The sequence below is a fragment of the Globicephala melas genome, chromosome 15 (assembly GCF_963455315.2).
Source record: "Globicephala melas chromosome 15, mGloMel1.2, whole genome shotgun sequence".
Classification (NCBI taxonomy): Eukaryota; Metazoa; Chordata; class Mammalia; order Artiodactyla; family Delphinidae; genus Globicephala; species Globicephala melas.
The window spans coordinates 73,367,164-73,391,895 of NC_083328.1; the positions used below are offsets into that span (position 1 = coordinate 73,367,164).

Genomic DNA, 24,732 nt, shown 5'->3' on the forward strand with positions numbered 1-24,732 from the left:
GGACCGTAACCTGTTTTATTAAAGCTGCCACGTTGATGAGGCTCGATAAATCCACATCTGGAGCAGGAAAACATATGATCTAATCTCCTTGCCCAGCACAGACCTAATGCAGATGGACAGCTCTGAGGGGAGGGAAGGGCCCGGAAGACCAGGCCACACAGAAATAAAAAGGCCAGCCAACCAAAACTTCTGTCATCCAACACAAGCCTGGGGACATGCAGACGAAAACAGACCTGGCTTCTTTCCGTGATCAAACCTTCCGCCCTCGCTGGGCCAGGGTGAGGTCACCCTGACACCTTCCTCGGTGACTCTAATAGACTGCGGAGGCCTCACCGCCCCCCTATGATGGCGACTTAAATTCTGGTGCCCAAACCACCCACCTGCCAGAAACACGGTGCTTCCTCCACGTACTCATCCGCCCGTCCCCTTTCTGATTGCTTTTGCGGGGGGCTCTCAGTGTACCACCTGGGCTACTATTTATTTGATTGGATATTTTTCTCTAATGTGACTTTAAAAAAGTAAACTTTCATCTCAACCCAAGTAACTATGTGAAATTCTGCATTTGATGTGCTACTTAGATTTTTTTTTGGGTGCATATCGAAAGAAGTTTGTAAGTAGTAAAATCAATGTTTGTCGACCTGTCACACAAGACGATTTCGTGCACGGCCTGTGTCCTAAAAAGGCATTTTGGGAGATGCTGATTTAATGTGCTCTTCTAAAGGTTTGGGTCAGGGCAACTGCTATCTCTGGGGACTTAGCAGGTGCTGGGGGCTCTCAAGATTCAAAATATGACCCAATTTTGGCCATTCCTGGGACTTGGGTGGCTCACATCTACTTTCTGTCCTAGAGCTCTGTGTCAACTAGGAGAAGATGCACCCTACGTGCCACCCCCGCCCCAAGACAAAGTCCTGCGGCCCCCAACTTGGGTGGCATTACATAGGAGGCATTGGTTTTGATGGATAACTAAAGAGATGATGTTTTCTGATGTTTGTTTTCTTAAAATTATAGGTAAATAATTGGAGTCTGTGATGTCGGACCCTCCTTGGGAAGTAGTGGGAGATGAGACACGGTTAGCAAACCCAGGGTCTTGACTTAAATCTATGTTTAACCATGGCTTTTTCTTACCTAGACTATTGCAGAATTTTAACTGAGAAAAATATATGCAAAGCCTTTAGTTCAATGCTTGGCATACAGAAAGGACTCAAAACATGTTAGCTTTAAAAAATTTAAATTACAGTAGCTCCCAACTATATATGGTGTAACACAGGGCTCACAAAGCAAGAGCCTTTGGACAGACTCTTGTCTGCGTGTGTTGGATTTAGGTCTGCTCAGAAGTGTTTAAAAATCTGAATTAATTGCTAACTTTTATTTGGGAGATTTCACATCAATCCTGATTTCAGGCTTTGCATGAAAATACACAGATCTGGGCTTGATGGGCCCACAGGTGGGTGGATCTGAGTAGCAAAGGCTGGCTTCAGAAGGGCTCCCCTCCGGTTCTGCATGGTCCCCATCAGGGCCACTTCCCTCATCTGTGGTACCAGCCTGGCCCTGCAGGCACTGGGTTTGCAACCGGTAGCTGATTCTACTCCAGCTGAACTGACCAGCTAAGTAAACTCGCAAAGTAACACTGTGGCCTGGAGACCCACAGAGCCTAGGCTTTAAGGGAGCAAAGAGGGTGTGTGGGTTTGGGTAAAGGCTGGTACAGAGCCTTGACCAGGACAGGCCGGGGGTGGGGGCCGTGAGCTCGGTGGGGAAGCACGTGTGTCCTATACCACCTCGTGGTGCCCATCATTTAACCATACACCCCCTGCTGGGGGCGCTGCCCCTTCGGGGTACCCTTGCTCCTGATCTCTGGTGTGGCTGAGACCCCAGGTTGCCCACCAATAACTGTTTCCCCTTCTTCCTTATTAACACGCCCTGATTTTAATCTTCAACACACCCAGCTAGGAAACTGCATTTCCCAGACTCTCTTGTAGCTACATGTGGGAGTGGTCCTTCCTTTAACCTTCCAGATCCACTGTCTGCCTCGTTCTCCAGCCCAGGGAGCTGACCTGGATGGGTTGTATCCACAAGGGGCTTTATACTCTGGCTTTGGACTAGGTCTGGCTAATGGGGGGTCCTGGCAGGAGATCAGCAAAAGGAAGAACTGAGGTTCGGGTATGGATTCCTCCATCTTGCTCCCTGTGGTGTCAACAGAGGGTGAGAGCTCCTACTGAATGGCCCTGTGTCATGAGTTTCCAGTAATCATTTGCTGTCCTCACCCTCTTGGTCTTGGAGTGGGGATGACCCCACTGTTACTAACTAGCCTCGAGTGCTGCACTATCACTAGTGATCTCCCCACACTTGCTCATACCTTAGCAAAAAAGTTAAACCCTCCTTGAATAACTCAAGTTTGAATGTGTCTTGTATTTCCTGCTGAGATTGTGTGGCTAATTAAATAAGTTCTGTCCGTGTTGTAGGTGATGTTTGGGATGCGGTTCTTAAAGGGCGCTGACTTAACTTGAAGGTCCATCCTTTTTGCCCTTCTGCTTCCTCCTCCACCTTGCTGCCTGGAATGTGGCTGTGATAGCTGGAGCTCCAGCAGCTATTCTGAATGATGAAGGTGACCTTAAAGATGGAAGCCACACAGTAAGCATAGTAGAATACAAAAGTAGAGAAGGAGCTTGGGTCCCTCATAACCTTGAAGCCACCAGGCTGGCCCTGAACTGCCAACTTCCAGACGTTTTTATGTGAGTAAGAAGCAAAACTCTGTCTTGTTTAAGCCACTGTTATAATTTCTTTTACATGCAGCCAACCCTAATGCTGACACACTTAGCTTCCAGAACTTAAGTGATCTCCTAAGTGTTGCTGAATTAAAAAGAAAAAACGTTGCAGGAATGTGCTTGGCAAGTTGAACACCGGGGTGGGTCCACATGAGCCTCTCTTCTTCCTGAGATAACCTGCATCTACATGTTTTTCTAACTCCAGTGAGCAGCGGCAGGAATGTCAGGACTTGGTATCTCAGAGAGGCTACACTGGAAGTTACCACCGATCTGGCGTCCGGAATCTGGGCACACTATCCTGGGCTTCCAGCCATTTGGCCCCTGCAAAGCACCCAAGCCTGCAATTTAGAATTGATTTCTGGATATCAGGCTGCAGCACAGGGTGTGGTTTCCTTGTGTTCACAGAAAAGAGGCAAACAAATGCCTGGCCAGAAGCCCCCCTGAGCCTCTCTCGCAAGAGCCAGCCTTTCCTACAAGACAGCCCTCCAGGCTGAAGGCCTGCCGTTTTCAGGATCACAGGCCCCTCTGAGAATCCAGGGAGGGTCTCCGACCCAGGAAAGCACAAACAGGCACACGATCTGCATATAATTCCCACCCTCCCCCACCCCAGGCCCATCCAGGCCTGGGCCTCCCCCCTGAGCTTCTGTCTCTGAAGGCTGGCTGCCTTGGACAGCTCCTCTTGGCTTTTCATGGGCATCTGCAACTTACCAGGTCCAGAACTGAGCTCCAGACCAAAGCTTTTCCCCATCTCTGTAAACAGAAAATCCCTCCTTGCAGTTGTTCAGACCAAAACCTTGGAGTTATTCTGGACTCTTCTCTCCCACTCCACAACAGATCCATGAGCACATCTTATCAGCTCCACCCTCTAACTCTGGGCAGCGTCTGACTACTTTTTCCACTCTGGTCTGAACCACCATCATCTTGTGCTTGGACCATTGCAGTAGACCCCTCACTTCTCCTATTATATCTCTTCAATCTATTCTCCATAAAATAGCCAAAGGAGTCTTATTAACACGTAAGTCAGGTGATGTCAATGTCCTTGCTCGTGTCCATCTCATTTAGAAAGCCACAGTCCTCCCTCCGGTTCAAAGGTCCTGCATGATCCCCCCGCCCCCCGCCATTGCCTCTCAGACCTCATCTCTTCCCGTCTCTTTTGCTCATGCTGCTCTGCCATTGTGGGCCATCTGCTGCTCTGGGAGCCTGCTGGGACTGCTTCTGCTTCAGGGCCTTTGCATTCACTGTTCCCTCTGCCTGGAATGCTCTTCCTGGGGGAGGTTCCTTGACTCATTCCCTTACCTTCTTTGCCTAAATTTCCCTTTCTCAGTGAGGCCGCCCTACATAAAATCACAACCCTCCCTTTCCCCTCCCCTCCTTGCTGACTTCCCTTCCTTTCTTTTTAATATATTTTTCAGAGCGATTGGGAAAATCTCTGTGTTTGGATGACCCTTGGAGACCAACAGGGTCTCCTTAACCCTCAGACACAAGAGTTACTGCCAGGTGGCAGTTACATAAGCGTGGCCCCAACGTTCAAAGCCCGTGACTCACACTCGAGAAAGTCCTTTCCTTTTCTAGTCTCCATCCTGTTGATTATGTCAAGGAGAGAGTCTCAGGGAGGGGCTGCTTCACCTTTACCGCCTCTCTCAAAACTGCCCATCACCTTTTTTTTTAACAGCTTTATTGGAGTATAATTGCTTTACAATGGTGTGTTAGTTTCTGCTTTATAACAAAGTGAATCAGCTATACATATACACATATCCCCATAGCTCCTCCCTCTTGCCTCTCCCTCCCACCCTCCCTAACCCACCCATCTAGGTGGCCACAAAGCACCGAACTGATCTCCCTGATCTCCCTGTGCTATGTGGCTGCTTCCCACTAGCTATCTATTTTACGTTTGGTAGTGTATATATGTCCATGCCACTCTCTCACTTCCTCCTAGCTTACCCTTCCCCCTCCCCGGTCCTCAAGTCCATTCTCTAGTAGGTCTGTGTCTTTATTCCCGTCTTACCCCTAGGTTCTTCATGACCTTTTTTTTTTTTCTTTCTTAGATTCCATATATATGTGTTAGCATATGGTATTTTTCTCTTTCTGACTTACTTCACTCTGTATGACAGACTCTAGATCTATCCACCTCACTACAAATACCTCAATTTTGTTTCTTTTTATGGCTGAGTAATATTCCATTGTATATATGGTCACCTTATCTTCGATAAAGGAGGCAAGAATATACAGTGGAGAAAAGACAGCCTCTTCAATAAGTGGTGCTGGGAAAACTGGACAGCTACATGTAAAAGTATGAGATTAGAACACTCCCTAACACCATACACAAAAATAAACTCAAAATGGATTAGAGACCTAAATGTAAGACCGGACACTATAAAACTCTTAGAGGAAAACATAGGAAGAACACTCTTTGACATAAATCACAGCAAGGTCTTTTTTGATCCACCTCCTAGAGTAATGGAAATAAAAAGAAAAGTGAACAAGTTGGACCTAACGAAACTTAAAAGGTTTTGCAAAGCAAAGGAAACTACAAGCAAGACGAAAAGACAGACCTCAGAATGGGAGAAGAGATTTGCAAATGAATTAACGGACAAAGGATTAATCTCCAAAATATATAAACAGCTCATGCAGCTCAATATTAAAAAACAAACAACCCAATCCAAAAATGGGCAGAAGACCTAAATAGACATTTCTCCAAAGAAGATATACAGATGGCCAAGAAGCACATGAAAAGCTGCTGAACATCACTATTAGAGAAATGCAAATCAAAACTACAATGAGATATCATCTCACACCAGTCAGAATGGCCATCATCAAAAAATCTAGAAGAAATAAATGCTGGAGAGGGTGTGGAGAAAAGGGAGCACTCTTACACTGTTGGTGGGAATGTAAATTGATATAGCCACTATGGAGAACAGTATGGAGGTTCCTTAAAAAACTAAAAATAGAACTACCATATGACCCTGGAATCCCACTACTGGGCATATACCCTGAGAAAACCATAATTCAAAAAGAGTCATGTACCAAAATGTTCATTGCAGCTCTATTTACAATAGCCCAGAGATGGAAACAACCTAAGTGTCCATCATCCGATGAATGGATAAAGAAGATGTGGCACATATATACAATGGAATATTACTCAGTCATAAAAAGAAACGAAATTGAGCTATTTGTAATGAGGTGGATAGACCTAGAGTCTGTCATACAGAGTGAAGTAAGTCAGAAAGAGAAAGACAAATACCGTATGCTAACACATATATATGGAATTTAAGAAAAAAAATGTCATGAAAAACCTAGGGGTGAAACAGGAATAAAGACACAGACTTACTAGAGAATGGACTTGAGGCTATGGGGAGGGGGAAGGGTAAACAGTGACAAAGCGAGAAAGAGGCATGGACATATATACACTACCAAACGTAAGGTAGATAGCTAGTGGGAAGCAGCCGCATAGCACAGGGAGATCAGCTCGGTGCTTTGTGACCGCCTGGAGGGGTGGGATAGGGAGGGTGGGAGGGAGGGAGACGCAAGAGGGAGGAGATATGGGAACATATGTATATATATAACTGATTCATTTTGTTGTGAAGCTGAAACTAACATACCATTGTAAAGCAATTATACTCCAATAAAGATGTTAAAAAAAAATAAAAAAAAATAAAAAGGCAAATTCAAATAATGTGGTTAGATGGGCTAATCACACATAAACATTATAATGGGAAAGTCTATCCAATTCTTTGAAGATGACTTACAGAAATGCAGACAAAGAAAGAGTTGGAATTAGCAATTCTTGATTTACAAGTTGAGTCTTTAGAAAAACAGAAGCATAACTCTGAAAGCAACTCAAAATCCACTCAGACTCTTTCCTATTTTCCCTCAGACATTTGCAGATATTGTTAAAAAAAATCAGGACATTGGAAGTACAATTGTACTTCACCTAAGAAATAGAAGGAAAAATTTAAATAGTAAATACCCTAGATTTCTGCTAATAGACAAATATGCTCCAAAATTTTTTTTTTTTTTTGCGGTACGCGGGTCTCTCACTGCTGTGGCCTCTCCCGTTGCGGAGCACAGGCTCCGGACGCGCAGGCTCGGCGGCCATGGGTCACGGGCCTAGCCGCTCCGCGGCATGTGGGATCTTCCCAGACCGGAGCACGAGCCCGTGTGCCCTGCATCGGCGGGCGGACTCTCAACCACTGCACCACCAGGGAAGTCCATGCTCCAAAACTTTTAAGAGAAAAATTGCGTACTTTCCCTTGAAGATGTAAATCTTAACCGTGCTTTTAAAATGTAAACAGCTAAGAAGGAAATTAAAACTCTGCCTAGACTAGAAAATAAAGAATAAGGAACTATTTGGAAATTGGGCAAATAAAAAACCTTAAGTATCTTTCTCACAATTACCCATATTATGGTTAAAATTTTAAAATAAAATTATAAGTTCTGTAAAAAAAAAAAAAAAAAAGAATGAAATTAGAACACTCCCTAACACCATACACAAAAATAAACTCAAAATGGATTAAAGACCTAAATGTAAGGCCAGACACTATCAAACTCCTAGAGGAAAACATAGGCAGAACACTCCATGACATAAATCACAGCAAGATCCTTTTTGACCCACCTCCTAGAGAAATGGAAATAAAACCAAAAATAAACAAATGGGACCTAATGAAACTTCAAATCTTCTGCACAGCAAAGGAAACCATCACCTTTTATAACAAAGCCATCCAGGCCTCGGCCTCAGGGGAGGCAACATCTTGCTGAGAGGTGAAAACACTGCTGTTCTCATTAGACTTGGTCTTGCAGTGACCTTCACTAGTATCCACTAGTGAAAAACCAGTGGATACCAGTGTTTCATATACAGTCATAATTAAAGCTTCCTGTTAAAATAATACTTAAGCTTCAAAAGGTAAGTCCAGTTCAAGTCATAGAACAGACGGTCCTGCGATGTCGCAAATACTCTCTTGCTCCAGGCAAGGACCATGTCCAACTCATCCTGGTGTCTCAGAGCCTGTTCCAGGCCTGGAGGCTCACCAAGGGTTTGCCTGGATTGAATTAAACTAGTAAACCCGGCAGAGTCCACCGGTTTCAAGGCCTATTTGAAGGACACATGCAAACGAGACCTTGGCTTCTGTATTCTCCCTCTTCTACCCTCCTGGTAAAGAGGGTGGCCAAGACCCTGCTGGTCTCCAAGGGTCATCCAAACACAGGGATTTTCCCAATCACTCTGAAAAATACATTAATAATGGAGGCCACTTACTGACCAATACGCCCTGGAACCTGTTCCCCCGGGCACTGGACACTTTCAAATGACAACTCAGGGAGGCATGTTAAATGTACCCCCCTCACAATTAGGAAACAGAAGGAGCCCCTCTTCTGTGCTGTGTCCCATACCAGCTCTCTCATCCAGACCCTAATTAGGATGGATGGCTGTTCTCCGCCCCGGGACTGGAAGAAAGGCCTGGAATCATCTTAGTTGCGAAGTCTCCAGCCCCAAGAACCATCAGAACTGCCGCCTGGATGAGCAGAAAATAGCAGATGATAAATTTTTTAGGACTACCCTCTGTGTGCCAGTTGTTGCTGACTGTGAGATAACGTGCTGGCCTTTTGGGGGAACATGCATTATTGATCTGGGTCTGTCTGGTGGTTTATAAAAATCCCCCCTCCCCCCTCTACCACCTTGCCATCATCCCTCACCTCCTAAAAGAAGCACAGCCTCCTCCAGATGCTGTTGGAGGGGCTGTGGCTCCTTCGCAGAAGGGAAGACTTGTAGGCAGCGATCTGCGCAAGTGAGTGCTGCGGGGGGAAAGTGACAGATACCACCAAACACGAGGGATCCAAACCTACTGCGTCCACTTCCCAGAATTTATCTTTCAGAAATCCTCGCTCACCTATGCAAAGATGCACGTATAAAGACATTCTCAGCAACGGTATTGGTAATAGTGGAAACTACTAACAAACACACTCCCAATGTGGAAACAACTGAATAGCCATCCCAGGAGACTGGTTAAGCAGAGGAGTGGTTAAGACCACAGGCTCTGGGTTCAAATCTCATTTAGCCACGTTCTAGCTGTGTGACCTTGGACGAGTGACTTCATTTCTCTGGGCCTCAGTCTCTCCATCTAAAGTGAAGAGGATGTTGTAAGTTAGCCCTGGTTTTCTCTGCTTTCCTCTCTCCCACGTCCTCATCACACCTGGAGGCCCTTTCCTTATATTTCCATATGCTGCTGGCTTTATTTGAGAGTCACAGGTGCAAACTTACAATCAGATTCTGACACGAGGCTTAGTTAGATCACGCAGCTGCAGCAAAAATGCGGCGCTCCTAAGAGTGCATGTTCAATCATTCACCTGGTTCCAGCCAAAGATCTAGGAGTCGCCACTAATGCGCCTCCTTTCCTCACCACCCACAGCCCCCGTCCAACCCGTTCACGCATGTCTTCCGGGTTCCACTGTTCCTGCCCTGGTCCAGGCTTCCATCCTCGCCTGCCCCGTTATGGTCCTGTCCTCCTAATGTCATTTATTTCAACGTAACAGCCAGAGGGATCCTACTGGAACCTAAGTCAGGTCACAGCCCCTCCTTTGCTCAAGGCCCATTTTCACTCATGTCTGTTTCACTAAGAATAAAACTCAAAACCCTCACCATGGCTGCAAGGTCCCGCACGACCTGGCCTCATCTCTCTCCACTTATACCCGGGGTCCCTCCACCTGGCTCACAGGCATTCTTTCTGTCCCAACCCACCAAGCTCATTTCTAACTGTCTTTGCCTTTCCTGTTCTCTCCAGCTGGAGGGATCCTTCCCCAGATCTCCCGCTCCCGGCACAGTGCGCCGCACAGAGTAGATGCTTAATCAATATCTGCTGAATGCATGAATAAACGTCCAGGGGGGTCCCCAGGCAGAACTACGATGGAAACAGCTTGAGGGGCCCCATGAGGCAAGACCAAGGTGCCCTGAGGTCAGGTGCTGCCTGTGAGCACTCTTTGCAAAATTCTGCCAGAAACAATACTCACAGTCCTATGGACACTTTCCGTAGGCTCCCCATGGCTATCGAATGTGGCTCATTCTAAATGCTGCCTGTGAGATAGGTATCATGTGTGTCAAACTGTCAATAAAAGCCCTGGGCTTTGACTGCTTCCTGGCTGCAAATTCTTTTTGCACAGATAAATTCCCTGAGAAACATCTATACTTGCGTTCATTAATACAAATCATGATAAGGAATGGCTCGGATGTACAGAAATCACCTTTACTTGGTGCTTAAAAGACTGATTCGTATTTTTAATAATGGATCCAAAAAGGGTGCAGACTCGCAGTTGGATCTTCACCGCAATCTTATGTTTGGCTGCAAAGGCTTTTCCAGTAAACCTTTAAATTTGTTGTGACCAACAACAGTCAGTTGCCCTTCGATAGTGGACAGAGGCTAAAGGCCCACCACTCACCTGGTCCACTACTGGCACTCTTTACCACAACCCAGGAGAACCTCCAAGATCTGGCTCCCTTCCTTCTCTCCAGGGTCATGCTATTACCCTTCCTCAGGCTCCGGCCACATCTGTCTCCTTGGTCCTGCCTCAGGGCCTTTGCACACGCTGTTCCCTCTGCTTGGAAGGCTTTTCCCCAGATCTTCACAATACCCAGTAGTATGTCTATCATCATCACTGATGATGAGAAGGGAAATCTAACTTATAGGATAAGGAAAATGCAGAGGGGCTTGTATGCTGTCCAGTACGGTAGCTATAAATGGTTCCTGAGCACTTGAACGGTAGCTGGTCCTGAGATGTCCTCGAAGTGTAAAGTACATGCCAGATTGTAAAAGCAATATAAAAAATGTAAACTATCTCATTAATGATTTTTATATTGATTATATGTTAAGATGACAATAATTTGGATATATTGGGTTCAGCAAAATATGTCTTTAAAATTAATTTCCCCCGTTTCTTCTTAATTTTTAAAAAAGTATAGAAGGTTTAGAATTACTTATGTGATTTGCATTTGTGGCTCGCCTCCCTAGATGCACCTCTAGGGCAGCGCTGTGTAGGGTTTAATGTGGAGAAATGGAACCAGTAAAATCAGTGAATTCGAAGGGGGAGAAGACACAAGAAAAGGAGAAAGAAGACTGACATTGAGAGAGACCCCCAAAGGTAAGCTGGAAATGTAGGTGGAGTTTGACCCTGGGGAACAGAAGGTCCAGCTGAGGTTGACTCTGGGGGCCTCCTTCCTGGTGGCCTCATTTATGGGGATTTCTTCTCAGGCGAATGAAAATGTGGTGAGAAATGCCTCATGTAAATGAAGACGCCCAGCTGGGTGGAGGAGCCCAGGGCCTTGCTTGGCAGGGACAGGGAGAATTCCAGGATGGTTTACACAGTGAAGCGAGGATACGGCTCAGGGAGGACGCTGTGTGGGCGATAAAGGGAGGGTGCCCTTTTCCTGCTTGCCATCGGTGTAAATGAACTACATCTTGGCAAGGGCCCCTGTCCTCACCCGCTCTCCCTGGAGCCCACAGCACTAAGAGGGGAAGCAGCTCAGGACGAGAGGCGGCTGCCCTCACCCTCCTGAAGCATCAAACCTGTGAATTGAGTCGGGTCACCGGCGATAGGGCCCACCTTCCCTTCCCCTAGATGCCACCAAGGAAGGCTGAGCCCACCCAAACCTGTTAAGATTGGTGGAGCAGGGGTGCACACACACACACACACACACACACACACACAGACGCACACACATAAAACGCACACACATGCCCCAGGCTGGTTTCTTCTTTCTGTTCAGCGTCAGCTCAAATATCACCTCCTCTGAGGGGCCCTCCCTGATAACTAATCCAAAAGAGCTCTGACCATCCCTCCCCCACATCCAGCACCCTCTTCAGTTACCCCAGAGCAAGAAGTTACCCCAGAGCAAGAAGCATACCCCTTCTTGAAATTATCTTCCATGTGAACTAGCAATGATTCTGATTATCCGTCTCCCTCATTCCAAGAGAGTAGAGACTGTGCCTGCCTGACTCACTACTGAAGTTCCAGGCCCTAGAATATTGCCTGGAATGTAGTAGGTTCTCAATAGAAATTGGACAGAAATAATGAATTGGTCTTAACATCTCTTCTCCTTAAGACTTTGGAGGAATCTAGGAATGGTCCCGCATTAGAAAAAGGTTGGAGACCCCTAACCTCGAGGACCCAGCTGTGCATTCACGCGTGTGGGACCACCCCAGGACTTGGTTCAATCGACTGGACATGAACCCTGCAGGGTCTACCCGAGCATCCTGCATCAGGATCCTGAGAGCCAGCACGGTGAGCTTGGTAGATACCGCCTGCCAGCGGCCAGGGTCTTACCGAGCTCCACATCCTGGTCGTCCGTCAGCACGAGGATGATGTTGGGACGGATGTTTCTGCGGTCCCTCTGAAACCTGCCTTTCAGGCGGTGGTGGGACAGGAACGCCACACTTCCATCCAGGAGAGAGAAGACAGTTGCAGAGAGCAAGCAAAGCAGGACACCGGGGGGCGCCATTTTACGTTCCCGCTGATCCCTTGTTTCTGGCAGGATGCAGGAGTCTGGAGCTGTGTTTTGTGGATTTGTTTCTTTTCTCTCCTCCCTCTCTACTCACGGATCTAAAGTAAGAGGAAAAGATTCAGGTCAATCTTTCTGTAAAGGCTGCCCAACTGCTCAGACTTGCATAATGATTTCTACGATGCCTTCTGGCAGTGACAGTGAGAGTTTCTTTGATCAGGGACAGCTACAGCAGAACAAAAACCCAACTCGGCTAAAGTTACAAGGAAAGTATCTGCAACTGGCTCAGAGAACAGACTGGCAGGAAAGCCTTCGGAGACTACTTCTGCAGACAGAACTCCTCTCTTGGACCCAGCGATCCTCCGGATGCGTTGGCGGCAGCCCAAGTCCCGAGTCAGGTAGTCAGCCTGTCTCTGAACCGTCCAACCAATGCAAGACAAATTGCCCCCCAGTGAAAGGAAAGGAAAAAGCCCAGTCTGGAGGAGCAGACATTTCTGGTCATCTGTTCTCTGCCAGCCCCACGGAGGATGCAGAGGTGAGCGGACGGAGCCCCAGCTCTCAGGTAGCGTGCGATTTGGGGAGGGGTCTGGACGAGCCAGGCTGATGCTTTGGGCTGGACAACTCTGTTTCAGGCCTGGCTCTGTCACTCACCAGCTGGGTCTCCCCATCGATAAGCCAGCAAGGAACCTCAGTATCCCCACGAATAAAATGGGGGTACATGACTGTTATAAGAACTCAACCCAACGGGGATGCTTGCAAAGGTCCCCCCATCAACAGATCCCGTAACTGGGCAAGTTATTCGTATTGGTTTTACGTGGCAAAATAAACAAAATGACAACAGAGAAAACTGAGAGCTAAAAAGCCGAGGGAGAAGAACTGTCACATTCCACTGCAACCTTGGTCACCCCCTTGACCCCGGGTCAGATGGGGTCACAAGCAAAGGTAGGGGAGGGGAAGGTGGGCCAGCTAATCTTGGTTCAGGCGGGTCTCAGATCTCACTCTGCTCTTTGCTCTCTGCAGTCATTTTTCTACTTCCTGAGGAAATAAGCCTTCAAGTCCTGTCCAGATATAGACTTTTGGTCTCATTTGTCTAAAAGGAAAGAAAAAGCAAGCAAGCAGACGTGTTGGGAGGAAACCAAGGTCGCTGGAGTCGGGCTGAGTCACCGTTCCCGTGACCTTGAACGACTCCATTTGCCCTTGCTGTCATGGGCAACCCCACCCCACCCCAAGCCACAGCTCAGCGGACTCATCACGGACCCCAGGTTCCGCACAGGGGGACCTGTATCACCTCTCCCAGGGACAGCACCAGCCTTCTAAGGGGTCTCCCACTTCCTCCCCTGCCCCCACCCTCCATGCCCCCCAGGGGAAGCCAGCAGGATCTTTCTAAAATTCAAATCCAAATATACGACTCACAGGGTCTGGACTAGGTGAGACCAGGGAGGTGCTCAGTGCACAGGTTTGAAGGGGCACCCACTCCAGGTGGACGGGTGCAAGGCACTCAGCTCACCTTAGTCCCAGCCCTGTCATTCACCTGCTCAGACCCTCCCCTGGCTTCTCATGGCTTGGGGTCCAAAATGCAGACTCTCCACCAAGCCCACACAGGGCGGGTGTGATCCGACCCCTCTCCACCTCTCCCCGGTCCTCTCGATTGCTCTCAGGCCCTGGCTTCTTTCTGTCACTTAGACAAGTCAAGCTTGTTCCTGCCCCAGGGCCTTTGCACTTCCTCTTCCTTAAACCTGAAAGAATGTTTCCCCAGATTCTGTTTGATGGGCTCCTTCTCCTCTGCCAGGTCTTGGCACAAATGTCGCCTCCTTGGAGAGGCCTGCCCTGACTGCCCTATCTGAGGTGCTGCCCCCGCCCCAGGCACTCTCTGTGTTTTATAACCTGCTTTATTTCCTCACAGTCCCTACTACACCTGCAATTACCTTATTTATTGCCCAGTTCTCCCCTGGGGAGGGTCAGCTCCACGAGGGCAGAGGCTGGCTTTGTGTTGCTCACAGCTCTGTCCCCAGCACCTAGGACCATGCCTGGCACAGAACAGTGCCAAATAATATTCAGATAAATAAAGGAATGGAGGTTTTGGTGAGGTTCTCTGTGTGCTACAGAGTGAGAGAAGGCTGAGAACAGAGAGCAAGCTCCACACAGGGCTTCCCACCCCAGGGGCCTCTGAAAGGACATCTGTGCAGACAGATGAGATGAAGCCCACATTATCGGGAAGCTGACCTGGGAGCCGTGAGTTTCACGGGACCGGCGGACAGGCCTCGACTTCCACCTCCACCTCTTTATCTGCTAGAGCCCACATCTTGCAATAGAAAGGGTGGCTGCAGTGACATGTGTTGGGTGGCTGCTTTGTGCCCATGTTATATGATACTTAATTCATGGACTTGAAAGTTACTTGCTGGGTGTCCCTAGGCAAGTAACTCAACCCTTCTATGCCTCGGTTTCCCCATCTATAAAATGGACATGAAGGATTAAATGAGTTAAGGCAGAATGCTGAGTCCAGAGCCTGGCACATGGTGTGTACTGACTGGAACACATCATTCACAGTGAAAACCATTATTAGATTATTATCAGCACCACTGCAGCTGGGTCCCGTGTCAGGCACTCCGCAGCATCTCCCTCTATCTCCCCAATAACCCTCTCACACAGGTACTACTATTATCCCCATTTAAAAACTGAGAACAGGGCTTCCCTGGTGGCACAGTGGTTAAGAATCTGCCTGCCAATGCAGGGGACACGGGTTCGAGCCCTGGCCTGGGAAGATCCCACATGCCATGGAGCAACTAAGCCCGTGCGCCACAACTACTGAGCCTGCGCTCTAGAGCCCGCGAGCCACAACTACTGAGCCCGCGTGCCACAACTACTGAGCCCGCACGCCTAGAGCCCGTGCTCCACAACGAGAGAAGCCACCACCACGAGAAGCCCTCGCACAGCAATGAAGAGTAGTCCCCGCTCACCGCAACTAGAGAAAGTCCAGGCGCAGCAACAAAGACCCAACGCAGCCAAAAATAAAAGCAAACAAAGAAATTAATTAAAAAAACAAAACAAAACTGAGAACTGAGGCCTAATCACTGTCCTAAGGTCACCTGGAGAGAAAACAGCAGGGACAGTGTTTGACCTCTGTTCTCCCCGACAGCTTGGTGAGGGCCTCTCACCACTGAACTCGTTTCCCAGCTTCTCACATTCAGGGGCCATAGCCCCAATTTCTGCCGGCCCTGCACAACCCTTCTGCTATCATTTGGTTCACATGCTCCTTTAAATAGCCTCATTTAAAAATAAAGACATAAACACATAGTTTTGAAAAAGGCAAAACACATGGTTTTGAAAAAGGCGACTTTCTATCCAAGAATAAATGGAAAAGCAGCGTCCCGTTCCTGTAGAACTAATCACACAAAAAGTCAAACAGAGCAGAAACTGTGTTACTCTGTCCGTCTAACAGCTTCTAGTTCACATTTAAGGCTCTAAGCTGAGCTCTGGGCCGGCAGCTCTCAGACTTGTACTGTCTCTGTTTAAGGGAAATTAGCAGGTGTTGAAAGGCAACGAGGCACCTTAGCACCATCCAGAGACTTTCTGCTGGAGGTAATGGGAGGCTTGAGAGGGTTGAAAAGGAGACGCGCCCTAGACTCTAATGGGTCCCTGAATTATCCCAAATCATGGGGGGGGGGATCCTTGAATTACGTTGTTTATCAGTCCATGTCTCCCTACCTCGGGAAACACACTGGGATGCTTTGTGCTTTGCAACTGAAACCGTGAGCTTGACTGACACTCCAGCCAGCCATTCATAAAACAAACTTCCCAGTCGAAAAAGAGGCAGAAGACCTAAATAGACATTTCTCTAAAGAAGACATACAGATGGCCAAGAAGCACATGAAAAGCTGCTCCACATCGCTGATTATTAGAGAAATGCAAATCAAAACTACAACGAGGTATCACCTCACACTGGTCAGAATGGCCATCATCAAAATTCAACAAATAATAAATGCTGGAGAGGGTGTGGAGAAAACAGAATCCTCCTACACTGTTGGTGGGAATGTAAATTGGTGAACAGTACGGAGTTTCCTTAAAAAACCAAAAACAGAGCTACCATATGACCCAGCAATCCCACTCCTGGGCATATATCTGGAAAAGATGAAAACTCTAATTCCAAAAGATACATGCACCCCAATGTTCACTGCAGCACTGTTTACAATAGCCAAGCCATGGAAACAACCTAAATGTCCATCACAGGTGAACAGATAAAGAAGATGTGGGATATAAATACAATGGAGTACTACTCAGCTATAAAAAGGAATGAAACATTGCCATTTGCAGCAACATGGATGGACCTAGAGATTATCATACTAAGTGAAATAAGTCAGAAAGAGAAAGGCAAATATCATGTGATAGCACACGTGGAACCTAAAAAACTGATATAAAATGAACTCATTCACAAAACAGAAATAGACTCACAGACAGAAAACTTACGGTTACCCAAGGGAAAAGGGGAGGGGCGAGGGATAAATTAGGAGTATAGAATTAACAGATACACATCACTATATATAAAGTAGATAAACAACAAGGATTTACTGTATAGTACAAGGAACTATATTCAGTATCTTGTAATAACCTATAATGGAAAAGGATCCGAAGCTGTACACCTGAAACTAACACAATATTGTAAACCAACTATAGTTAAATAAAAAAAAATACGCATTCATGTTCCTTCAGACAGACATCGAGCGATAAAATAGCGAATTGCTGACGGATGCCCTACAAACAGCAACGCTCTTATACCAGGAATCGTACCAGCAAATGCTTATCGAGGGCCTGCAACGCTCCAGTCCCTGCTCTAAGCATTTTATGTATCGATATATCAACTTGTCTAATCCGCATATCCACCCATCGACATTATACCCATTTTATGGATGAGGAAGCTGAGCCACAGAGAATTAAAAGCACTTTCCCATGATCACATGGGCAAATAAGGGGCAGAGACTGGGTTCAAACCCACTCTGGCTTGAGTCAGCTGCTCAACCAGAACCTCCTGGAAGCAGATCTCCAGGTAAGTTCCTAAGAGTCTCCCAACCTCAGTTTCCTCATTTGGCTCTGAAACAGTAGGAGGCCAGGTGCCCTTGGAGGGCCTTTTTGGCTCTGGCCTGTGATGCGGAGGTACAGGGGGGCCGGGCCAGATCGTGGGTGGAGCTGGGGGATATGGTCGACTGGACTCTTCCTGGCACCCATGTTGGTCTTCTTAGCAATGCTCCCCTCCACTCCCAGGCAGCTGTAACCCTTCAGACAGGATGCTGCTCCTCTGCATGGAAGTCAAATCTCCATGACCAGAGACTGGAGGATAATAGGAGCTAATTATTTCATCAGCTCAAGTCATCAGTAGGTCGATTTTTGATGAATTCCTCCAGCTCCCACTTTCCCTGGACTTGTGCCAGCCCCTCTCTGTATGCTGGAGAAATCAATTAAAAATGACACAAGGGATTCTGCCTCCATTCTCCTCCTTCTTAGTAAAGATTCAAGGTGGCTGAACCGAGAGAGTATCTGGTGAATCTGTGCGGCGCTAGCTGAGTGATGCTCTGTCCATCCCGCGGACACCACCACTCATTCCCACCAGCTTGAGGAAAGGTCCATCCCGCTCCTCTCTTCGTCCTGTGTCTTTCTCACAGATCTTGGCAAAGCCCTCCCAGCCCAGGAAGACATCACTGGCAACGCCTAGTATCCTGAGCGTTCAGAAGCATCGCTCCTGCTTCTGGATTTATCTGACCTGCAGGGAGGAGTCGGTCTCAGGCTGACTGTGCATCACAGCTTTGGGGAAACGCCTGGGACCTCACCCAGGCCTGTCCAGAGAGATCCCGATGGCTGTTTTCCTCTGAGGAGCCCCAAATCCAACAAGAGTAGCTGAGAGGAGTTTGGGAGCGATCAGGCAGCCCAGGGAGAGGGAGAAGTGGTCAGAACAAGGCATTGATCAGACGGGAGAAGTTCCCTGGGAGGTGAGAAGAAAGGAAATTGTGGGGTGTGAAGGTGCCTTGTGCTGGGGCCGGAGCCCCTGCACCAGACCTGTGGACCTTTCTAGGTGGTCTAGAGAGCCAGACCACTTATGTCTTCCTTCATTTACTTTACAAATATGTATTTAGGGCCTACTGTGTCATAGGGTTAGGTTATAGGATAATCCTGCCTGGATTATAACAGCCTCCTAATTGATTTCCCTGCTTCTACCTTCACCTCCTTCTATCAAGCAGGCAGAAGGATCCTGTTAAAACAAAAGCAAGAGTCTGCCTTCCTCTACTGAAAAGTCCTGAAGGGCTCCCATCTAATGCCAAATAAAAACCTCCAAACTCTCCAAAGGACCAACAAGACCCTACGCAGTCTGCCCATCCCTTCCTGACCTCATCGCCTTCCACTTTCCCCCTTGCCCACTTGGCTCTGGCCACACGGTGTCTGTGCTGCTCCTTGCACATGCCAGGCCATGTCCCCACCCCAGGGCCTTTGCATGTGCTGCTCCCTCTGCCTGGAGCCTTCATCCGGATCTCTTCACGGCCCTGTCGTCACCTCCTTCAGGTCTTTGCTCAAATTTCGCCTTTGCACGTTAAAACGGAAATCTCTTTCCTCCCCAGTTGCACCTGCCACCTCTGACAGCGAGTTATTTTCCTTGTTTCGTTGTCGGTCTCCCCCACTAGAAAGTCAGTTCATAATCTGAGGGTACGGATTTTTGTCAGCTTTGTTCACATCTGTATCCCAACACCTAAAACAGTGCTTCGGACACAGCAGACATTGACAACACTACTGTCTTGGCAAAGGATTTTCTCCCTCCTGATAACAGTACCCATACTCCAGCCCTGCTTAGGGGCACTGACAACTCCTTTTCTTCTGGCTTACCTGCAGTGTGAGTGCAGGACAGAACATGTGACCCAAGTGTAGCCAATCGGCACACCTCATCTCTCTAGCTCCAGTGATTGGCCCAGAGACAGACATGTGACCCAAGCCTGGCCAATGAGAGAGAAGTAAGAAACAGTTGGGTGGGTACTGGGAAGGGGTAAGCCCAGCCCAGCTACCAACTGGCCCCCGAGAGAGGATGCTCCTGACGGTGGACTGAAGCAAGTTCCACCTTGTAGCCAGTTACAGGCTCAAACAAGTGCCCTTTGTTGCTGAAGCTAATCTGAACTGGGCTTGTCATTTGCAACAGGAAATGCCCAGACCAACAGTTAATACCCTACAAGAATAATGAAGAAATAACTAAAATTTGTATGATGTGCTTATCACGGACCCTGGGCACTTTTCTAAATTCTAAGCACTTTCCCTGTGTCAACTCAGGTCACCCTACAACAACATTATGAGTTAGGAGTCTCCATTTGCGGGTGAGGAAGCTGAGGCATGGGGAGGCTCGAGAATTTCCCCAAGGCTGCGCTGCTTGGGTGCTGAATATCGTCGCTTGGATGGACCACATCAATGGGCTCTGTGCTCTCTGGCTCCTGGCTGGATGTGGCTCAGGGAGACGCTGCCCAGGGAAGGCAGTATGGGAAGACAGAGAGGCCTGGGTACTTTCCAGGGGCCTTCTCTGCCCAGTTGCTAGGAACCGACCATATCCCTTTATTGCCCTACTGAAGGCCACAGCTCCTGTGGGCGGCCCTTGCCAGGTTCCAGCAAATGCTCCCCACTGTTCCCAGCCCGAGAGATCCGTACTATTCATTTTCTTACACTCTGCTCATACCTTTGTTGGAGGCGTCATCTGTTTCCTGCAGGGCGTCTATACTGATAAAACAAGCGGATAGCACGCCCGAGATGTGCACCCAGATATTCTGATCCCACGAGTCCTCTCCTGACTCCCATGCCTACTTGGAAACTGAGAAATGATACAAGAGGCTGAGGCTAAGTGTGTGGTACGAACAGGAAGCAAAAGGGAGGAACTGCTGGCCTGCGGGCATTCAGGGAGGGCTGCGTGGAGGAGTCCTTACAGAGAAAAGTTTGAGAAGCCTAAGAGGAACAAAGTTCTGAAAATTCCACAGGATCTGGGTGGGCTCCAAAGAAGGCGTGGAGGACAGAGTGCCTCAGGCAGGGGAAATAGCTTTAGCAAGTAGCAAGCAGAATGGAGGAAAGGAAATGTGTGGTCCCCAACCTCCCAAGCCCAGAAGCTGTCTAGACAGAGGATGACACACGCACATCTGTTAAAACTTACACTCCCCTGGTATCTCCTCTTCTTCCTGGCCAACAGGTTTTGCCAGCCTCTCTCCTCCTCTCCAGGGCTGTCAAAGAAAGGACAGGAGCTCCCGGAACCTACAGTCCACAGACTCTCCCTGTCTCCGTTACCTAAGTCCAAGGGCATCAGGTGGCCCTCTGTGCCTGTTCTTGGAATTTCAGCTGGAGGCAGAGGACCAAGCCAGCAGGACAGGGGACAAGAGAGGGGTCCTTAGAGGTTGGAGAGAGAGGTCAGGTTTCAAGACAAGGGCTCAGGATCTGGAAAGGAAATTAGGGCATAAAGAGAAGAACCTAAGAATCTAGTTGCCTGCCTAACTGTTCACGTGACAAGAAATTCTTGAAGGCTTGCTATGTGCCAGGCATCGTTCTGGGCACTGTAGATAAAACAGTGAAAAAAAAAAGTACCTGCCCTCACGGAGCTGACATTCTAAAGAGTCAACATATAAGAAGCTGGAGTTGAAAGACTCCTGCTAAAGGTGAGAAGGGTCAGAAAACAGGATTGGAAGTAATAGTAAACCACGAGTGAACTCTTAGAATGGGGTCATGGATTATAGTTAGAGCTCAAAGGAAGTTTAGAAACGATACATTTGAAGTCTTGGGAAGCTGAGTATCACAATGCTTTGCATGTCAAGTGCACGACCATATAATTCACACACGCAAATATATGAGCAGATGCTATGTACCAGGTACCGTATCATGATCAGTGGGGGAAAACAAAAGCAGACAAATCCCTGTTCTCACGGAGCTGACAGAGTGGAGAAAGGCGCACAGAGAGGCTGCTAAGTGCTGGGGGAAAGGCAGCAGGGATCAGGCTGGAGGAGGGGTGGAGATGGGAACTAGAAACAGAACGCCTGGGTTCGAGTCTCGGCTCCACTACTTACTAGCTTGTGGGCAAGTAATGTAACCTCTTTTGGCCTCAGTGTCTTTATCTGCGAAGTGGGGCCAATAATAGCACTTACAGAGTTGCGAGGATGAAGTGGCTTAATGTCTGTGAAGTCCTTAGAACAGAGCTGTATACAGTAAGTGCCTGATAAATGTTGGTTAGTGTTATTTGTTGAGTTTGGGCCACCCTCCTTTCTGTAACAGCACTCAGTTTTCCTTTAGGGATCCTCTTCTCCCAGTTATTCGTCCATAAAGTTCAAATTAGGCCCTGGCTTCAGAGCTCCAAGACTGGACCACGGCATGCAGACCTAGGCCAATCAGAGCCTTCCAATCCCCCTGCCTCAGTGACTGGCCAATCAGAGTAATCCAGGCACTTGGGTCCAACTAGAAAGAGGCGCCTCCTCTTTCCAGCTGGCTAACTCGGTCCATGTCAGTCCACCATGAGGATGAGGGAAGACTGACGTCATTTTGCCTCATACGGAGTTGGAATGAAGCCAACACACAGAAGAGAACAGAGCTTCGAGACGGAACATACTTGGGTTTTGCCAACATCCGAGACCTGTATCCAGCTAAGCCTGAAGGAGGAAGATTTACTTCTGGGTTCTTTGTTTCAGGCCCCTGTAAATTCTTCCATGTCCTTCAACTGCTTTTTTTTTTTTTTTTTGCGGTACGTGGGCCTCTCACTGTTGTGGCCTCTCCCGTTGCGGAGCACAGGCTCCGGACGCGCAGGCTCAGCGGCCATGGCTCACGGGCCCAGCCGCTCCGTGGCATGTGGGATCTTCCCGGACCGGGGCACGAACCCGCGTCCCCTGCATCGGCAGGCGGACTCTCAACCACTGCGCCACAAGGGAAGCCCTTCCTTCAACTGCTTTGAGATATTTTCTTTCAGGTCCCTTTCTCATACTTTGACTCTTTAAGGATATGAATCAAATTCTTTTTCTCTTAGGTCACTCGGAGTTGCTTTCTCTGTCACTTGCGACCGAATGAGCCCAACTGGCAGAGCAAGCTGGGGGCAAAGTTTGACCCAGGTGGCTTCCCAGACACCATCTGCCTCCGTCTACAGAGAGATCTGATGACAGGGCTGCTAACCCTTGGCCTGGGCCCAACTCTGCCTTATCACAGGCAAACCTTCCTCATCCTTATTTGCCAGCTGATAAGAGAAAGGCGGTGCAGAAAGGGGGAAGAAATGTGGGCGTGGGAGTCCTGACTTCTGTCCTGATTCGGCCTCAGTTTCCTCACCTGCCAAGAAAAACAGGCTGCTCCCTGGGCACGGCCTGGAACCCTGGGATGGGTGGAGCCTGACAGGTGGGGAGGGAGCCTTCCCTCACCTCCCTCACTGCGGCAGGCCTCCCTCTGTCATTCCTGGCCTCATCCAAGGTTTGTTCTCTTCAGAGCACTCATCACAACTTCTGATTCCTTGAGGCATTCTTCTGTTCGAGTTTGTATCTTGTAGGGGGTCATTTTCCCTGCTGGAAGCTCTGCACAGGTAGGAGCTGTCTCTTCCTCACTCCACAGCCCCAGTCCCTGGCAGAGCCTGGGTGCTAATTCTTTGAGTCAGTCAGCAAATATTTACTGAGCAGTTACTATGCACCAGGCCCTATTCTACGTGCTGCAGGTTCAGAAACCAATACTCTGTCACGGATCAGACACCAAAATAAATGACGGGCGCATGAGGTGATGAGTCCTGAGGTGACGAGCGGGAGGCTGGAAGTGCTGGTGGGGGGAGTTCGCATCTTTGAATAGGAGGGTGGCAAAGGCCTCTCTGAGAGACGACACTTGGGCAGAGCCCTCAGGGAGGTAAAGCAATGTGCCTTGTGGATATTCAGGGGAACACTATTCCGGGCAGAGGGACCAGTGCAAATGTCCTGAGGTAGGAATGTGGCTGGGGTGTTTGAGGGACATAAAGTGGGCAAGTGTGGCCGGAGTGGAGTTGAGTGGGAGTGGGACCTGGCATGTTCTAGCCCAGGAGTGCCGTGATTGGTTGTAGATTTTAACAGGATCCGTCTGGCTCTGTGTGGAGAACAGACTATAGGCAGTGAGGTGGACACACGGAGGCCAGTGAGATGACTGCCATAGACAGTGCCTGGACCAGGGTGGGGGCAGTGAAGGGGTGAGAAGGGAGATTCCGGATATTGTAGAATAAATGAATAACTTATTGAACAGAGGGAAGACAGGCACACGCCAAGTGTTCCAATGACTACTTCTCTGTAACAATTTACCCCCAAACTTAGCAGCAGAAATATATATATATATATTTTTTATGCTCAGGGACTTGGGTTCAGGAATTCCGACGGGACACAACAGGAATGGCTGGTCTCTGCTTTATCACGTCTGAGGCCACAGCTGAAAAGACGCACGAGCTGGGGACTTGAATCCCCAGTCTGGTGGCGGCTGCTGGCAGTCAGCTGGGGACTCGGGGGGCCCTTGCCATGCGGCCTGGGCTTCCTCACAGCATGGAGGCCTCAGGCTGGCGGCTGATTTCTTACGCAGCGGCTTAGGGGTCCAAAATTGAGCATCCCAGCAGCCAAGGGGATCCACTTCATCTTTTCTGACGGAACCTCATCTTTTCTGCTGTCCCCAGCATCAATCCCGCCATTCTACTGGTTACCAGTGATACACGTGCCTGGCCAGATTCATGGACGGGACACCAGGGATGCCCCACCTCCAGACGGAGGGGTGAGAAGATCGCACTGGAGATGAGCATGCGGGGTGTTATCTTGTGGCCCCTGGAAAACACAGGGGGCCCTGCCAAGTCACGGAGGCCTGGGCTCGGCCGTGGGTGAGAGCCTCTCCCCTGCACACGTCACCCCTTCTAGGAAGTGAAACTTGATCTGAGTCAGATTCTGCGTGTCTGTGTCTGCCAAACTTTGGAGTTTGCGCCCAGGCCCATTTCAAAGATCCCTGAGCCTCAGGAAGCCCTGGGGTGACCAGAAGCCTCCCCCATGCCCACTCCTCTTTCTCGAATGACCCAAAGGGGTTAAATCAATGGGGCCCGTGCTGAGGCGGTTCTGAAGGGAGCAGAAGAGGCAGAAAGCAAGCTCGCCCTGGATGTGAAAGCACAGTGACACCCTCTCCTCCTCGCTGCAGAGAATGGAGGTGCCCCAGTTACATCGGCATTGAAAACATTGATTTATTTTCACTTTTTAAAAAGTCCCGTCTTTTTAAGCAGAAAGGAAGCCACCTCATAAATGCAGAAACCCAAACAGAACTGGGTGACCTGATTTTGGGGAACTGGCCCTCACTTCCCCCAGACCTTTCCTCCTGCTGACGTGAGCAATGACCCTCCTCAGGGTTGGCCCTTTGGCCCCAGGAGCTCAGGGCCACCGTCTGCCGGGAAGCTGCCCGGTCCAGGAGGCTGCCGTCCCTGGTCTCGTTGGGTGGCCACTGGCTTGTCCTGGGGGGAGACTTCGACTGGGGGGTGCCGGG

General features: G+C 48.8%; 1 protein-coding gene across 3 annotated transcripts in view; it reads right to left on the minus strand.

Annotated features, from left to right (window-relative positions):
* The window catches only part of SULF2 (sulfatase 2), a 141,073-nt gene that overhangs the window by 97,886 nt on the left and 18,455 nt on the right, over positions 1-24,732 (minus strand). For all 3 annotated transcript variants that reach the window (XM_030848796.3, XM_030848792.2, XM_030848791.2), the window contains exon 2: positions 12,069-12,344. In XM_030848796.3, coding sequence (XP_030704656.1) covers positions 12,069-12,243 — 175 coding nt within the window. In that variant the 5' untranslated portion in view covers positions 12,244-12,344. The remainder of the gene's footprint in view (positions 1-12,068; positions 12,345-24,732) is intronic.